This window comes from Lutjanus erythropterus, chromosome 2 (genome assembly GCF_056507025.1).
Source record: "Lutjanus erythropterus isolate fLutEry1 chromosome 2, fLutEry1.hap2, whole genome shotgun sequence".
In the NCBI taxonomy this organism is placed as follows: Eukaryota; Metazoa; Chordata; class Actinopteri; order Lutjaniformes; family Lutjanidae; genus Lutjanus; species Lutjanus erythropterus.
Genome location: NC_139318.1, coordinates 31242580 through 31257899, shown reverse-complemented (window position 1 = coordinate 31257899; position 15320 = coordinate 31242580). Strand labels below are relative to the sequence as shown.

Here is a 15320-nt window from a genome sequence, read left to right as displayed (position 1 = left end):
AGGGAGGTCAGAAGAAGCTATTGCTTTGTTTTAACCCTGTATGGTACACATTATGATGCCAGTGAGGGAAAAAATGTTTGGAGTGTTTTTATGTCTCAAAATAGACTAAATAAACATAATCTGAAGAAATGTTCCTTTTCCAATTTGAACATTGTTTATTTCATAAACATATGCAAAAATATTCAATAACATCAAGAAGTCACAATTCATTTTAAATTTTAAATTAAAAAGAATTATGAAAAGAATTTAAATATGTATGTATGTATGTATGTATGTATGTATGTATGTATGGTCATATATATGTATGTATGTATGTATGTATGTATGTATGGTCATATGTATGTATGTATGTATGGTCATATGTATGTATGTATGGTCATATGTATGTATGCATGGTCATATGTATGTATGTATTCTCATATGTATGTATGCATGGTCATATGTATGTATGTATGTATGGTCATATGTATGTATGTATGTATATATGCTCATATGTATGTATGGTCATATGTATGTATGTATGTATGCATGTATGCTCATATGTATGTATGTATGCATGTATGGTCATATGTATGTATGCATGGTCATATGTATGTATGTATTCTCATATGTATGTATGCATGGTCATATGTATGTATGTATGTATGGTCATATGTATGTATGTATGTATATATGCTCATATGTATGTATGGTCATATGTATGTATGTATGTATGCATGTATGCTCATATGTATGTATGTATGTATGTATGTATGTATGTATGTATGCATGGTCATATGTATGACCATATGTATGTATGTATGTGTGTATGTATGTATGGTTATATGAATGTATGCATGGTCATATGTATGTATGGTCATATGTATGTATGTATGTATGTATGTATGTATGGTCATAAGTATGTATATATGTATGTATGTATGTATGTATGTATATATGTATGGTCATATGTATGTATGTATGCATGGTCATATGTATGTATGGTCATATGTATGTATGGTCATATGTATGTATGTTTGTATGCATGGTCATATGTTTGGCCATATGTATGAATGTATACTCATATGTATGTATGCTCATATGTATGTACGTATGTATGTATGTATGTATGTATGTATGCTCATATGTATGTATGTATGTATGCTCATATGTATGTATGTATGTATGCTCATATGTATGTATGTTTGTATGTATGTATGTATGCTCATATGTATGTATGTATGTATGTATACATGCATGTATGGTCATATGTATGTATGTATGTATGCTCATATGTATGTATGCTCATATGTATGTATGTATGAATGCTCATATCTATGTATGTATGTATGTATGGTCACATGTATCTATGTATGCATGGTCATATGTATGTATGTATGCTCATATGTATGTATGTATGTATGTATGTATGTATGTATGTATGGTCACATGTATCTATGTATGCATGGTCATATGTATGTATGCATGTATGCTCATATGTATGTATGTATGTATGTATGTATGTATGTATGCATGGTCATATGTATGACCATATGTATGTATGTATGTATGTATGTATGTATGTATGTATGTATGTATGTATGTATGGTCATATGTATGCATGTATGGTCATAAGTATGTATGTATGTATGGTCATATGTATGTATGTATGCATGGTCATATGTATGTATGGTCATATGTATGTATGTATGCATGTATGCTCATGTGTATGTATGTATGTATGTATGTATGTATGTATGTATGTATGCTCATATGTATGTATGTATGTATGTATGTATGTGTATGTATGTATGTACGGTCATATGTATGTATGTATGTATGTATGTATGTATGTATGTATGTATGTATGGTCATATCCCTCTATGGTACACATTATGATGCCAGTGAGGGAAATGTGTTTTTATGTCTCAAAATAGACTAAATAAACATAATCTGAAGAAATTTTATTTTATTTTTATTTTTGGAAGTTTTTGGGTTTGTTGCCTGTAGGCAACATTGTACCATAATGGTGCATAAGTGAAAAAGAACGTTCCTTTTCCAATTTGAACATTGTTTATTTCATAAACATATGCAAAAATATTCAATAACATCAAGAAGTCACAATTCATTTTAAATTTTAAATTAAAAAGAATTATAAAAAGAATTTATATATATATGTATGTATGTATGTATGTATGGTCACATGTATCTATGTATGCATGGTCATATGTATGTATGCATGTATGCTCATATGTATGTATGTATGTATGTATGTATGTATGTATGTATGCATGGTCATATGTATGTATGTATGTATGTATGTATGTATGTATGTATGGTCATATGTATGCATGTATGGTCATAAATATGTATGTATGTATGGTCATATGTATGTATGTATGCATGGTCATATGTATGTATGTATGTATGTATGTATGCTCATGTGTATGTATGTATGTATGTATGTATGTATGTATGTATGCTCATATGTATGTATGTATGTATGTATGTGTATGTATGTATGTACGGTCCTATGTATGTATGTATGTATGTATGTATGTATGGTCATATCCCTCTATGGTACACATTATGATGCCAGTGAGGGAAATGTGTTTTTATGTCTCAAAATAGACTAAATAAACATAATCTGAAGAAATTTTATTTTTATTTTTTTTTTTGGAAGTTTTTGGGGTTCGTTGCCTGTAGGCAACATTGTACCATAATGGTGCATAAGTGAAAAAGAACGTTCCTTTTCCAATTTGAACATTGTTTATTTCATAAACATATGCAAAAATATTCAATAACATCAAGAAGTCACAATTCATTTTAAATTTTAAATTAAAAAGAATTATAAAAAGAATTTATATACATATGTATGTATGTATGTATGTATGGTCACATGTATCTATGTATGCATGGTCATATGTATGTATGCATGTATGCTCATATGTATGTATGTATGTATGTATGTATGTATGCATGGTCATATGTATGTATGTATGTATGTATGTATGTATGTATGTATGTATGTATGGTCATATGTATGCATGTATGGTCATAAATATGTATGTATGTATGGTCATATGTATGTATGTATGCATGGTCATATGTATGTATGTATGTATGTATGCTCATGTGTATGTATGTATGTATGTATGTATGTATGTATGTATGTATGTATGCTCATATGTATGTATGTATGTATGTATGTGTATGTATGTATGTACGGTCATATGTATGTATGTATGTATGTATGTATGTATGTATGTATGTATGTATGTATGTATGGTCATATCCCTCTATGGTACACATTATGATGCCAGTGAGGGAAATGTGTTTTTATGTCTCAAAGTAGACTAAATAAACATAATCTGAAGAAATTTTATTTTTATTTTTTTTTTTGGAAGTTTTTGGGGTTCGTTGCCTGTAGGCAACATTGTACCATAATGGTGCATAAGTGAAAAAGAACGTTCCTTTTCCAATTTGAACATTGTTTATTTCATAAACATATGCAAAAATATTCAATAACATCAAGAAGTCACAATTCATTTTAAATTTTAAATTAAAAGAATTATAAAAAGAATTTATATATATATGTATGTATGTATGTATGTATGTATGGTCATATGAATGTATGTATGCTCATATGTATGTATGCATGGTCATATGTATGTATGTATGGTCATATGTATGTACGCATGGTCATATGTATGTATGTATTCTCATATGTATGTATGTATGTATGGTCATATGTATGTATGTATATATGCTCATATGTATGTATGCTCATATGTATGTATGTATGTATGGTCACATGTATGTATGTATGCATGGTCATATGTATTTATGCATGTATGCTCATATGTATGTATGTATGTATGTATGTATGCATGGTCATATGTATGACCATATGTATGTATGTATGTGTGTATGTATGTATGGTCATATGAATGTATGCATGGTCATATGTATGTATGGTCATATGTATGTATGTATGTATGTATGTATGGTCATATGTATACATGTATGGTCATAAGTATGTATGTATGTATGTATGTATGTATGTATGTACGTATGTATGTATGTATGGTCATATGTATGTATGGTCATATGTATGTATGTATGTATGTATGTATGTATGTATGTATGCTCATATGTATGTATGTATGTATGTATGTATGTATGTATGTATGGTCATATGTATGTATGTATGTATGTATGTATGTATGTATGTATGTATGCTCATATGTATGTATGTATGCATGGTCACATGTATGTATGCATGTATGGTCATATGTATGTATGTATGTATGTATGTATGTATGGTCAAATGTATGTATGTATGTATGTATGGTCATATGTATGTATGTATGCTCATATGTATGTATGCATGGTCATATGTATGTATGTATGCTCATATGTATGTATGCATGGTCATATGTATGTATGTATTCTCATATGCATGTACGTATGTATGTATGTATGGTCATATGTATGTATGTATGTATTTATGCTCATATGTATGTATGCTCATATGTATGTATGTATGTATGTATGGTCACATGTATGTATGTATGCATGGTCATATGTATGTATGTATGTATGCATGTACGCTCATATGTATGTATGTATGTATGTATGTATGCATGGTCATATGTATGACCATATGTATGTATGTATGTGTATATGTATGTATGGTCATATGAATGTATGCATGGTCATATGTATGTATGGTCATATGTATGCATGTATGATCATAAGTATGTATGTATGTATGCATGTATGTATGGTCATATGTATGTATGTATGCATGGTCATATGTATATATGGTCATATGTATGTATGTATGTATGGTCATATGTATGTATGTTTGTATGCATGGTCATATGTTTGGCCATATGTATGAATGTATGCTCATATGTATGTATGCTCATTTCAATCAGGAGAGACTAAGAGTAAAAGAGAAATGGTTTATTGGCACATGCATGATATATGAAACATGAACAGTCTTTGGTGGTTAGACCCCAATAAGGCGAAACAATATGTATATATAAATGGGGGTGATGAAGCTGTAGTGAAGAGAACCCCCCCGGGGTCTAGACACTGGTGGTGGTGGTGATGATGAGGTGCAAAGCAGAGACTGGTGAGGTGAAGTGGCTCTGGACTCCTGCTGCCTGGACCTGAAGGCTGGAGGAGAGGGCGTCAGGGAGGATCGAGGTGAACATCTTCTGCTACCTGGGTCCAGTGACTGGAGGAGAGAGGGGTGGAGGGGGGTCGCGCGATTGACTGAATGATAACTGATGGAGCAAAGACAGAGGTGATTTAAAGATTTGGCAGCAGCAAATTGACTGGCTATCGCGACCGTGGCAAAATCTGAATGGATGGTAAAGACAAAGGTGAACGCCCACAAACAGCTGATTACAGGGAATAGGAGGAGAGAGGCTGAGTAAAGGAAAGTTGTGAATGAAGGCAGCGTAATAGAAGGTCTTCCTGATTGAACTTACGCTGAGCTACATATGTATGTACGTATGTATGTATGTATGCTCATATGTATGTATGTATGTATGCTCATATGTATGTATGTATGTATTTATGCTCATATGTATGTATGTATGTATGTATGCTCATATGTATGTATGTATGTATGTATGTATGTATGCATGTATGGTCATATGTATGTATGTATGTATGCTCGTATGTATGTATGTATGTATGTATGTGTATGTATGTATGTACGGTCATATGTATGCATGTATGTATGTATGTATGTATGGTCATATCCCTCTATGGTACACATTATGATGCCAGTGAGGGAAATGTGTTTTTATGTCTCAAAATAGACTAAATAAACATAATCTGAAGAAATTTTATTTTTATTTTTATTTTTGGAAGTTTTTGGGGTTCGTTGCCTGTAGGCAACATTGTACCATAATGGTGCATAAGTGAAAAAGAACGTTCCTTTTCCAATTTGAACATTGTTAATTTCATAAACATATGCAAAAATATTCAATAACATCAAGAAGTCACAATTCATTTTAAATTTTAAATTAAAAAGAATTATAAAAAGAATTTATATATATATATATATGTATGTATGTATGTATGTATGTATGTATGTATGTATGGTCATATGTATGTATGTATGGTCATATGTATGTATGCATGGTCATATTTATGTATGTATGCTCATATGTATGTATGCATGGTCATATGTATGTATGTATTCTCATATGTATGTATGTATGTATGTATGTATGTATGGTCATATGTATGTATGTATATATGCTCATATGTATGTAGAAATTTTATTTTTATTTTTATTTTTGGAAGTTTTTGGGGTTCGTTGCCTGTAGGCAACATTGTACCATAATGGTGCATAAGTGAAAAAGAACATTCCTTTTCCAATTTGAACATTGTTTATTTCATAAACATATGCAAAAATATTCAATAACATCAAGAAGTCACAATTCATTTAAAATTTTAAATTAAAAAGAATTATAAAAAGAATTTATATATATGTATGTATGTATGTATGTATGTATGTATGTATGTATGTATGGTCATATATATGTATGTATGTATGTATGTATGTATGGTCATATGTATGTATGTATGTATGTATGTATGTATGGTCATATGTATGTATGTATGGTCATATGTATGTATGCATGGTCATATGTATGTATGTATGCTCATATGTATGTATGCATGGTCATATGTATGTATGTATTCTCATATGTATGTACGTATGTATATATGGTCATATGTATGTATGTATATATGCTCAAATGTATGTATGCTCATATGTATGTATGTATGTATGCATGTATGCTCATATGTATGTATGTATGTATGTATGTATGTATGGTCATATGTATGGTCATATGAACGTATGCATGGTCATATGTATGTATGGTCATATGTATGTATGTATGTATGTATGTATGTATGTATGTATGTATGGTCATATGTATGACCATATGTATGTATGTATGTGTGTATGTATGTATGGTCATATGAATGTATGCATGGTCATATGTATGTATGTATGTATGTATGTATGTATGTATGGTCATATTTATGCATGTATGGTCATAAGTATGTATGTATGTATGTATGTATGGTCATATGTATGTATGTATGCATGTATGGTCATATCCCTCTATGGTACACATTATGATGCCAGTGAGGGAAATGTGTTTTTATGTCTCAAAATAGACTAAATAAACATAATATGAAGAAATTTTATTTTTATTTTTATTTTTGGAAGTTTTTGGGGTTCGTTGCCTGTAGGCAACATTGTACCATAATGGTGCGTAAGTGAAAAAGAACCTTCCTTTTCCAATTTGAACATTGTTAATTTCATAAACATATGCAAAAATATTCAATAACATCAAGAAGTCACAATTCATTTTAAATTTTAAATTAAAAAGAATTATAAAAATAATTTATATATATATGTATGTATGTATGTATGGTCATATATATGTATGTATGTATGTATGTATGGTCATATGTATGTATGTATGTATGTATGGCCATATGTATGTATGTATGCTCATATGTATGTATGCATGGTCATATGTATGTATGTATGCTCATATGTATGTATATATGCTCATATGTATGTATGTTCATATGTATGTATGTATGTATGTATGTATGGTCACATTTATGTATGTATGCATGGTCATATGTATGTATGTATGTATGTATGCATGTATGCTCATATGTATGTATGTATGCATGTATGTATGCATGGTCATATGTATGACCATATGTATGTATGTGTGTATGTATGTATGGTCATATGAATGTATGCATGTATGTATGTATGTATGTATGGTCATATGTATGTATGTATGTATGTATGTATGTATGTATGTATGTATGTATGTATGCATGTATGGTCATAAGTATGTATGTATGTATGTATGTATGTATGTATGTATGTATGTGTGAATGGTCATATGTATGTATGTATGTATGTATGGTCATATCCCTCTATGGTACACATTATGATGCCAGTGAGGGAAATGTGTTTTTATGTCTCAAAATAGACTAAATAAACATAATCTGAAGAAATTTTATTTTTATTTTTATTTTTGGAAGTTTTTGGGGTTCGTTGCCTGTAGGCAACATTGTACCATAATGGTGCGTAAGTGAAAAAGAACCTTCCTTTTCCAATTTGAACATTGTTTCTTTCATAAACATATGCAAAAATATTCAATAACATCAAGAAGTCACAATTCATTTTAAAATTTAAATTAAAAAGAATTATAAAAAGAATGTATATATATATATATATATATGTATGTATGTATGTATGTATGTATGGTCATATGTATGTATGTATGTATGGTCATATGTATGTATGTATGTATGTATAGTCATATGTATGTATGTATTCTCATATGTATGTATGTATGTATTTGTATATGTATGTATGTATGTATGTATGGTCATATGTATGTATGCCTATATGCTCATATGTATGTATGCTCATATGTATGTATGTATGAATGTATGTATGTATGGTTACATGTATCTATGTATGCATGGTCATATGTATGTATGTATGTATGCATGTATGCTGATATGTATGTATGTATGTATACGTGGTCATATGTATGACCATATGTATGTATGTGTGTGTATGTATGTATGGTCATATGAATGTATGCATGGTCATATGTATGAATGGTCCTATGTATGTATGTATGTATGTATGTATGTATGGTCATATGTATGCATGTATGGTCATAAGTATGTATATATGTATGTATGTATGTATGTATGTATGTATGGTCATATGTATGTATGTATGCATGGTCATATGTATGTATGGTCATATGTATGTATGTATATATGCTCATATGTATGTATGTATGTATGTATATATGTATGTATGTATGCTCATATGTATGTATGTATGCATGGTCACATGTATGTATGTATGTATGCATGTATGGTCATATGTATGTATGTATGTATGGTCATATCCCTCTATGGTACACATTATGATGCCAGTGAGGGAAATGTGTTTTTATGTCTCAAAATAGACTAAATAAACATAATCTGAAGAAATTTTATTTTTATTTTTATTTTTGGAAGTTTTTGGGGTTTGTTGCCTGTAGGCAACATTGTATCATAATGGTGCGTAAGTGAAAAAGAACGTTACTTTTCCAATTTGAACATTGTTTATTTCATAAACAAATGCAAAAATATTCAATAACATCAAGAAGTCACTATTCATTTTAAATTTTAAATTAAAAAGAATTATTAAAATAATTTATATATATATATATATGTATGTATGTATGTATGTATGTATGTATGGTCATATATATGTATGTATGTATGTATGGTCATATGTATGTATGTATGTATGTATGGTCATATGTATGTATGTATGCTCATATGTATGTATGTATGGTCATATGTATGCATGTATGGTCATAAGTATGTATGTATGTATGTATGTATGTATGTATGGTCATATGTATGTATGTATGCATGGTCATATGTATGTATGGTCATATGTATGTATGTATGTATGTATGTATGCTCATATGTATGTATGTATGTATGTATGTATATATGTATGTATGTATGCTCATATGTATGTATGTATGCATGGTCACATGGTTGTATGTATGCATGGTCATATGTATGTATGCTCATATGTATGTATGTATGTATGTATGTATGTATGCTCATATGTATGTATGTATGTTTGTATATATGTATGTATGTATGCTCATATGTATGTATGTATGTATGTATGTATGTATGCTCATATGTATGTATGTATGTATGTATATATGTATGTATGTATGCTCATATGTATGTATGCATGTATGGTCATATGTATGTATGTATGTATGGTCATATCCCTCTATGGTACACATTATGATGCCAGTGAGGGAAATGTGTTTTTATGTCTCAAAATAGACTAAGTAAACATAATCTGAAGAAATTTTATTTTTATTTTTATTTTTGGAAGTTTTTGGGGTTCGTTGCCTGTAGGCAACATTGTACCATAATGGTGCGTAAGTGAAAAAGAACGTTACTTTTCCAATTTGAACATTGTTTATTTCATAAACATATGCAAAAATATTCAATAACATCAAGAAGTCACAATTCATTTTAAATTTTAAATTAAAAAGAATTATTAAAATAATTTATATATATATATATATATATATATATATATATATATATATATATATATATATATATATATATATATATATATATGTACGTATAACACTATTAAATTAGTAAATAAGTTGCATGAAACTATCAAAACCTAAAGTTTACTCACCTATTAGTGTGAAGGCATTTTTTTCCAGGTGGAAAAGGGACAAAAAATAACTTTTTGAGAGTCTTTTTTTTGCAGCAAGATAGCAGAGCTGTCTCCTTAGAAAAAGCCCACCAAGAAGGGTTTCAAAATCGCTTCCTGGAGGTCATGTGACAACTTAAAGCATTGTTAATGGTTCCCTATGGTTTTACCTCTTTTTTAAAGTATCGCATCATTTAAAGGGATGCATTGTGGAGATGTGACAGGGCAAAAATGGGTTTGTTGCCTGAGGGCAACATGGTACCATAGAGGGTTAAGGGGTCACAACTAAACAGTTTGGGAACCACTGATTTAACAGGATGTTTTTAGCCATTGTAGCAGTGTGCCGCTATGGAAATGTTGGTCTGTCAGTCTGCTGGTCAACAACTACTGGATGGATTATGATGTAATTCAGTGCATACATTAATGTTCCCCTGAATGTATTGTGACTTGTCAGTTTGGTGATCCTGTAATTTGTATTCATCCATTATTTTGGACTGAAACTAAAGAAGCTACTTGCAAAACTAATGACATTCCCATTAGCCTCATATGTGCTTTGTATTTAGTGCTAATTAGCATGCTAATACACTAAACTAAATTGGTTAATGGTCATGTTACACCTGGCAAACTTCACCATGCTAGCACCTGTCATTATGAGCATGTTAGCATGCTGACGTCATCATTTAACTCCAAGCACCACCGTGCCTGAGTATAGCCTTACAGAGCTGCTAGCATAGCTAGCATAGCTGTAGACTCTGTGATAGAATACAATGTATAGCTACAACCCTCTAAGTGTTCAAAAATGTAATAAAACCTGACTATACCCCTCTTTATCTGACACTTGGGCTGGAAAAGTGATAAGAGCCGAGGAAAACCTAGAATAGGACAACTGTCTGTGTACTGTAATGTGCTAAATGTGGTTTGTGCGCTAACTTGTAATTTTCAGACTGGTTTTTGTTGTTCAGGAGGAAGACATACTGTGAATTAGAACTACTGTAGACTCAGTTCGACTTTGAGTGGAACCATATTTATATTAGTATGATAACTGGTCCATGTAAAAACCTGGTCATGGTTGGTAGACCACAGGCTAAAATAATAATAAGATGGTTATTAAGTGTGACTTTTAAAAGAAAACTGTCTGTGGATAAACTTGTAAAGCACCAGTAGTGTAAATTTACAAACTCAGAATATTTCCTGAATGTTACCTGTCTGTCAAATCATCTATTAATGTTTATGTCCCAGAGTTCAGCTTCCCAATCTATCTCCACCTTTAAAACAATCTGTAACCCCCATCTGGCCTATCATTAAGGTACAATGATAATTCAAAACTCAAGAACCAAGCATGTCCTCCTTGTGTAGTTTTTTTTCTGAAGGTATTTTTTTTATTTATTGCTGATGTATTTCTGTCCCAGTTATTTGTTTTCTCTCCCGCTTGTATGCCAATAATTATTCAAACAAGAATGAAGTCAGAGATTGGAAACCATTACATCAAGTAATATATGACCTACCAAAAAGTGATTTTAGGAAATAAAACAACAACAAATATATAAAAAATAAAAGAAACATTGCTCTACTTTGTTCATAGAAATGCTTCTACCATTTATTGCTACTGTAGGTTGAAAAAGGCAAGAAGATGAAGAGAAGTAATAGAAGTACAATTCACAGAATGAGCTGATCATGCTTGGCAGTGTCTCCTATTTCTACTCTACCATGCGTTAAAACTAAAGGAAATAATTGAAAAACTATTTTACATATATATATATATATAAAGAACATGATAGGAACTCTTCACCACCTCCTTCTTCAACTTTTTCTTTGTTTTTTTTTTTTTTTTTTGCACAAATCACCAAACAAAATTGAAATGACCCCACATTCATCCATCTCTCCACTGCCTTTTCTTCAAATCTGAGGTGTTTCTCCCCCTGGAAATATACTATATAACCACAAAAACACACAGTGGAAGCAGGGCATAGTGAAATGTTCAGGTGTGACTTTTCTTTTTGTAAGGAATTTCCTCTGGGGACGAGTTGAAACCATTGCCCCGGATATTTCAACATGGGGGAGAACAAAACAGGATATAAATAAAAAGCAACTTCAGCCTGTTACTTGGTTTTGTCTTTTATTTCCAATTTACATTAATTAAAACGTAACAAAAACAAGTCATGATCATAATAATATAATAATGCTATTATTATTAATAATAATACTATTATTAATAATAAAAAATATACACAACCTCACACAAATGAGCCCTCTGCGCTGGCTGTAGAGAACTGGAGCAACAAAGTCAAACACACCCTGAATCTCTTCAACTGTGTGTGAGTGAGTGTGTGTAAGTGAGTGTGCAGGCCGAGGCAGAGGGCACGTCCTGTGTGAGGGGACTGATGGGAGGAAGTAGAGAGGGATGGGGGGTCAAGGGTCACAGCAAATGGGAGGGCAGCAGACTGGGCTTTCATGACCAAACATACTGGTCATTTACGGTAGATATTCACCTAAAATATGGGACAGAATTGGGGGGAAAAGGCCTTAGTTTGATTTGTGAAGTGTTTTTAGTGTGAGGTAGCTTTAAAATATCAAAATAAAACTAAAAAGAAAATTAAATTTAGCATCAATGCCGAATTGATTGTAAAAACTCATCGTGGGCACTTTATTTTACATTATTGGGGTTGAAGCAGGAGGGTGGGGTGAGGCAGGGATGTCAATGTCCCAGGGCGAAATGCTCTCTCTGAGAATCTGTATATATATGTATACACACATATACATATATATACATATATACAAGTCACTACATATGAGTATCTGGTTGTTTTAAAAAATACAGACTGTTTTACAACAATAGCACCATTGACTTTTATTATAATACACAGTAACGTTTCGATACACACTGTGGTGGTAGAAATAGGAACACCTGCACTTTCTACGTCGCTAGATTTTTGGTTTCAAAGAGATATGTATCATTTAGTGGATATGGTACAGGAGTGATGGGGTGATTAGAAAAGAGGAGGAAGTATAAGGGTTTTTAAATATGTGTAAGTGGGCTTTTTATTACTTAGCAACAAACTCAGTCCTACCACACCCGGGACCAAAACCTAAACAATAAATAAATAACACCGACACATTTTTTTCTCTCTCTAGTTCCCTGGTATGTTCCTGTACTCTCCTCATACTTCCTCCATCTTGTTCATGGAGTGGGGTTAGATGGGGGGATGGGGGTGGGACCGCTTTTGGGGAACGCCGAGTGTCCATAGGGGGGCGGGGTGGGCGAGTTGACTTGGGAGGCGATGCTGGATGAATCACAGATGACAGTTGCTGGTGCCATTCAGTGCAGATATCCTACGGAGTTCGACTTGGAAAAAGCACTTTTTTACTTAGAAAAAAAGTCCCATTTTAAAAAAAGTGTCTTGATTTTTCTTTTTCACTCTTTTCTCTCCTCCTTTATCTGAAGTGTGCTCCTCTTCTTTCATTTTATTTTTCTCAAATTTCCACTTCTTTCTTTCTCTTCTTTTTTTTCGATCCCTCGTTCTTTACAAGAAGCAGACTGCCCCGACTTCCACTCCGAACTCCTGGTCTGCTCCACCAATATCCATGGGGGCAATGTCCACGATGGGCAGACGAGAGGTCTTCTGCGATCTGTACTCGATCACTGTCTTGCCCCACTGTCCCGTGTGTTTCTGTGCAGAGGGGAAAAGACACAACGGCTGTTAAATGACCTATGACTTTCTCTGAGATAGCAGAGAAAGAGATCGGCTTGGTGAGTGAACACCAGAGAGAAAAAGATGAAAACAGAAAAGTGAATCATGTACCAATCTTAATATCCTTTTGAGTTAAATTATATTATGTTCTTATATACTCCTGTTTTGGTACATGCATGTATATTTACATGACATATTAAACGACAAACGATGTAATAGATGTAAAGGAGGGACACTGGAAATTGAAAAGCCCCGCCCCTTTTTGCCTCATGCTTCAATAACAGTTGACGAACTCAGTTCTTTCCTGTTTCCTGTGTTTAGATACGCTATATGCTAGGCTCAAATATGTTGAAAAGAAAAACTAATTTTGAAGACGGTTAAAAGATCTTGCTTTGGGATCTTAAATTAACTAATGTTATTAAACGCTAGCTAACAAGTGACGCAGACAGGCTAGCTAGAGTTTTGCTAACATTAGCTGTCAGATGTAACTAGCTGGCTAACAATTAATGTGGATTAGTGGGCTAGTTGGCTAGTGTTTTGCTAACATTACAGCAACGTAACATTCTTTTTTATTTGGTGTAAAGCGACACATTTTTACAACTGGGGAATCCGAGAATTTTGTTAGGTCTACAGCAATGATCAATACAATAATAAAAGAAAATATTGTGCATACTGTACACTGTACAGTTGAATGTGTCCAGTCTTACCGTGCAGCCGTCCTCCATCACGCTGTAAGTGAAGCGGCTGTTGCCCTCGGCTCTGATCTCCACGTCGTTGGAGCCCTGCAGCAGCAAGGCCTTCTTCAGGTTGCCCGTTGAGGCGTCCATGTAGGCCACGCTGTTCTTACAGTGGTAGGTGATGTTCTGAGAAGCCTCGGTGGACAGCAGTCTCAGGAAAGTCATCTGGATGGCAGCGGTGTTGGGCGCCAGGCTGTCATCACCATAGTTGAACTGCATGGCCCACAGGTAAGACAGAGGAAGTGAGAATCACAGTTAATATCGCTGATATTATGGCTGTTGCATGTTATTTGATTATTGGGCTCGTTACGGGTCATCATTTTGGTTTCAACACGTTTTTGGAAGATACTACTATTTCTTAAAAGTCCATATGTGTATAATTTTAATGATTAAGATTTTATTATGATTGCAGAGGTTTTTGTTTGTTTGAGACAGTTTTAGAAAGGTGGGATGAGCAGTGAGTGCCTCTCATTTTTCTGTATATCTTTGGAAACTACCAGTAAAAGTCGCCACCCAAAGTGCCTGGAACTTTTAGTCCCAGGAATTACTTCTGAAGGAACTAAAAGCCTG

General features: G+C 32.5%; 1 protein-coding gene across 2 annotated transcripts in view; it reads right to left on the bottom strand.

Annotated features, from left to right (window-relative positions):
- Positions 1-11892: 11892 nt before the first annotated feature.
- col2a1b (collagen, type II, alpha 1b) overlaps positions 11893-15320 on the bottom strand; it is a 70377-nt gene continuing 66949 nt past the window's right edge. For both annotated transcript variants that reach the window (XM_084737016.1, XM_084737024.1), the window contains 2 exons: positions 14721-14963; positions 11893-13992 (listed from right to left, as the gene is read on the bottom strand). In XM_084737016.1, coding sequence (XP_084593142.1) covers positions 13846-13992; positions 14721-14963 — 390 coding nt within the window. In that variant the 3' untranslated portion in view covers positions 11893-13845. The remainder of the gene's footprint in view (positions 13993-14720; positions 14964-15320) is intronic.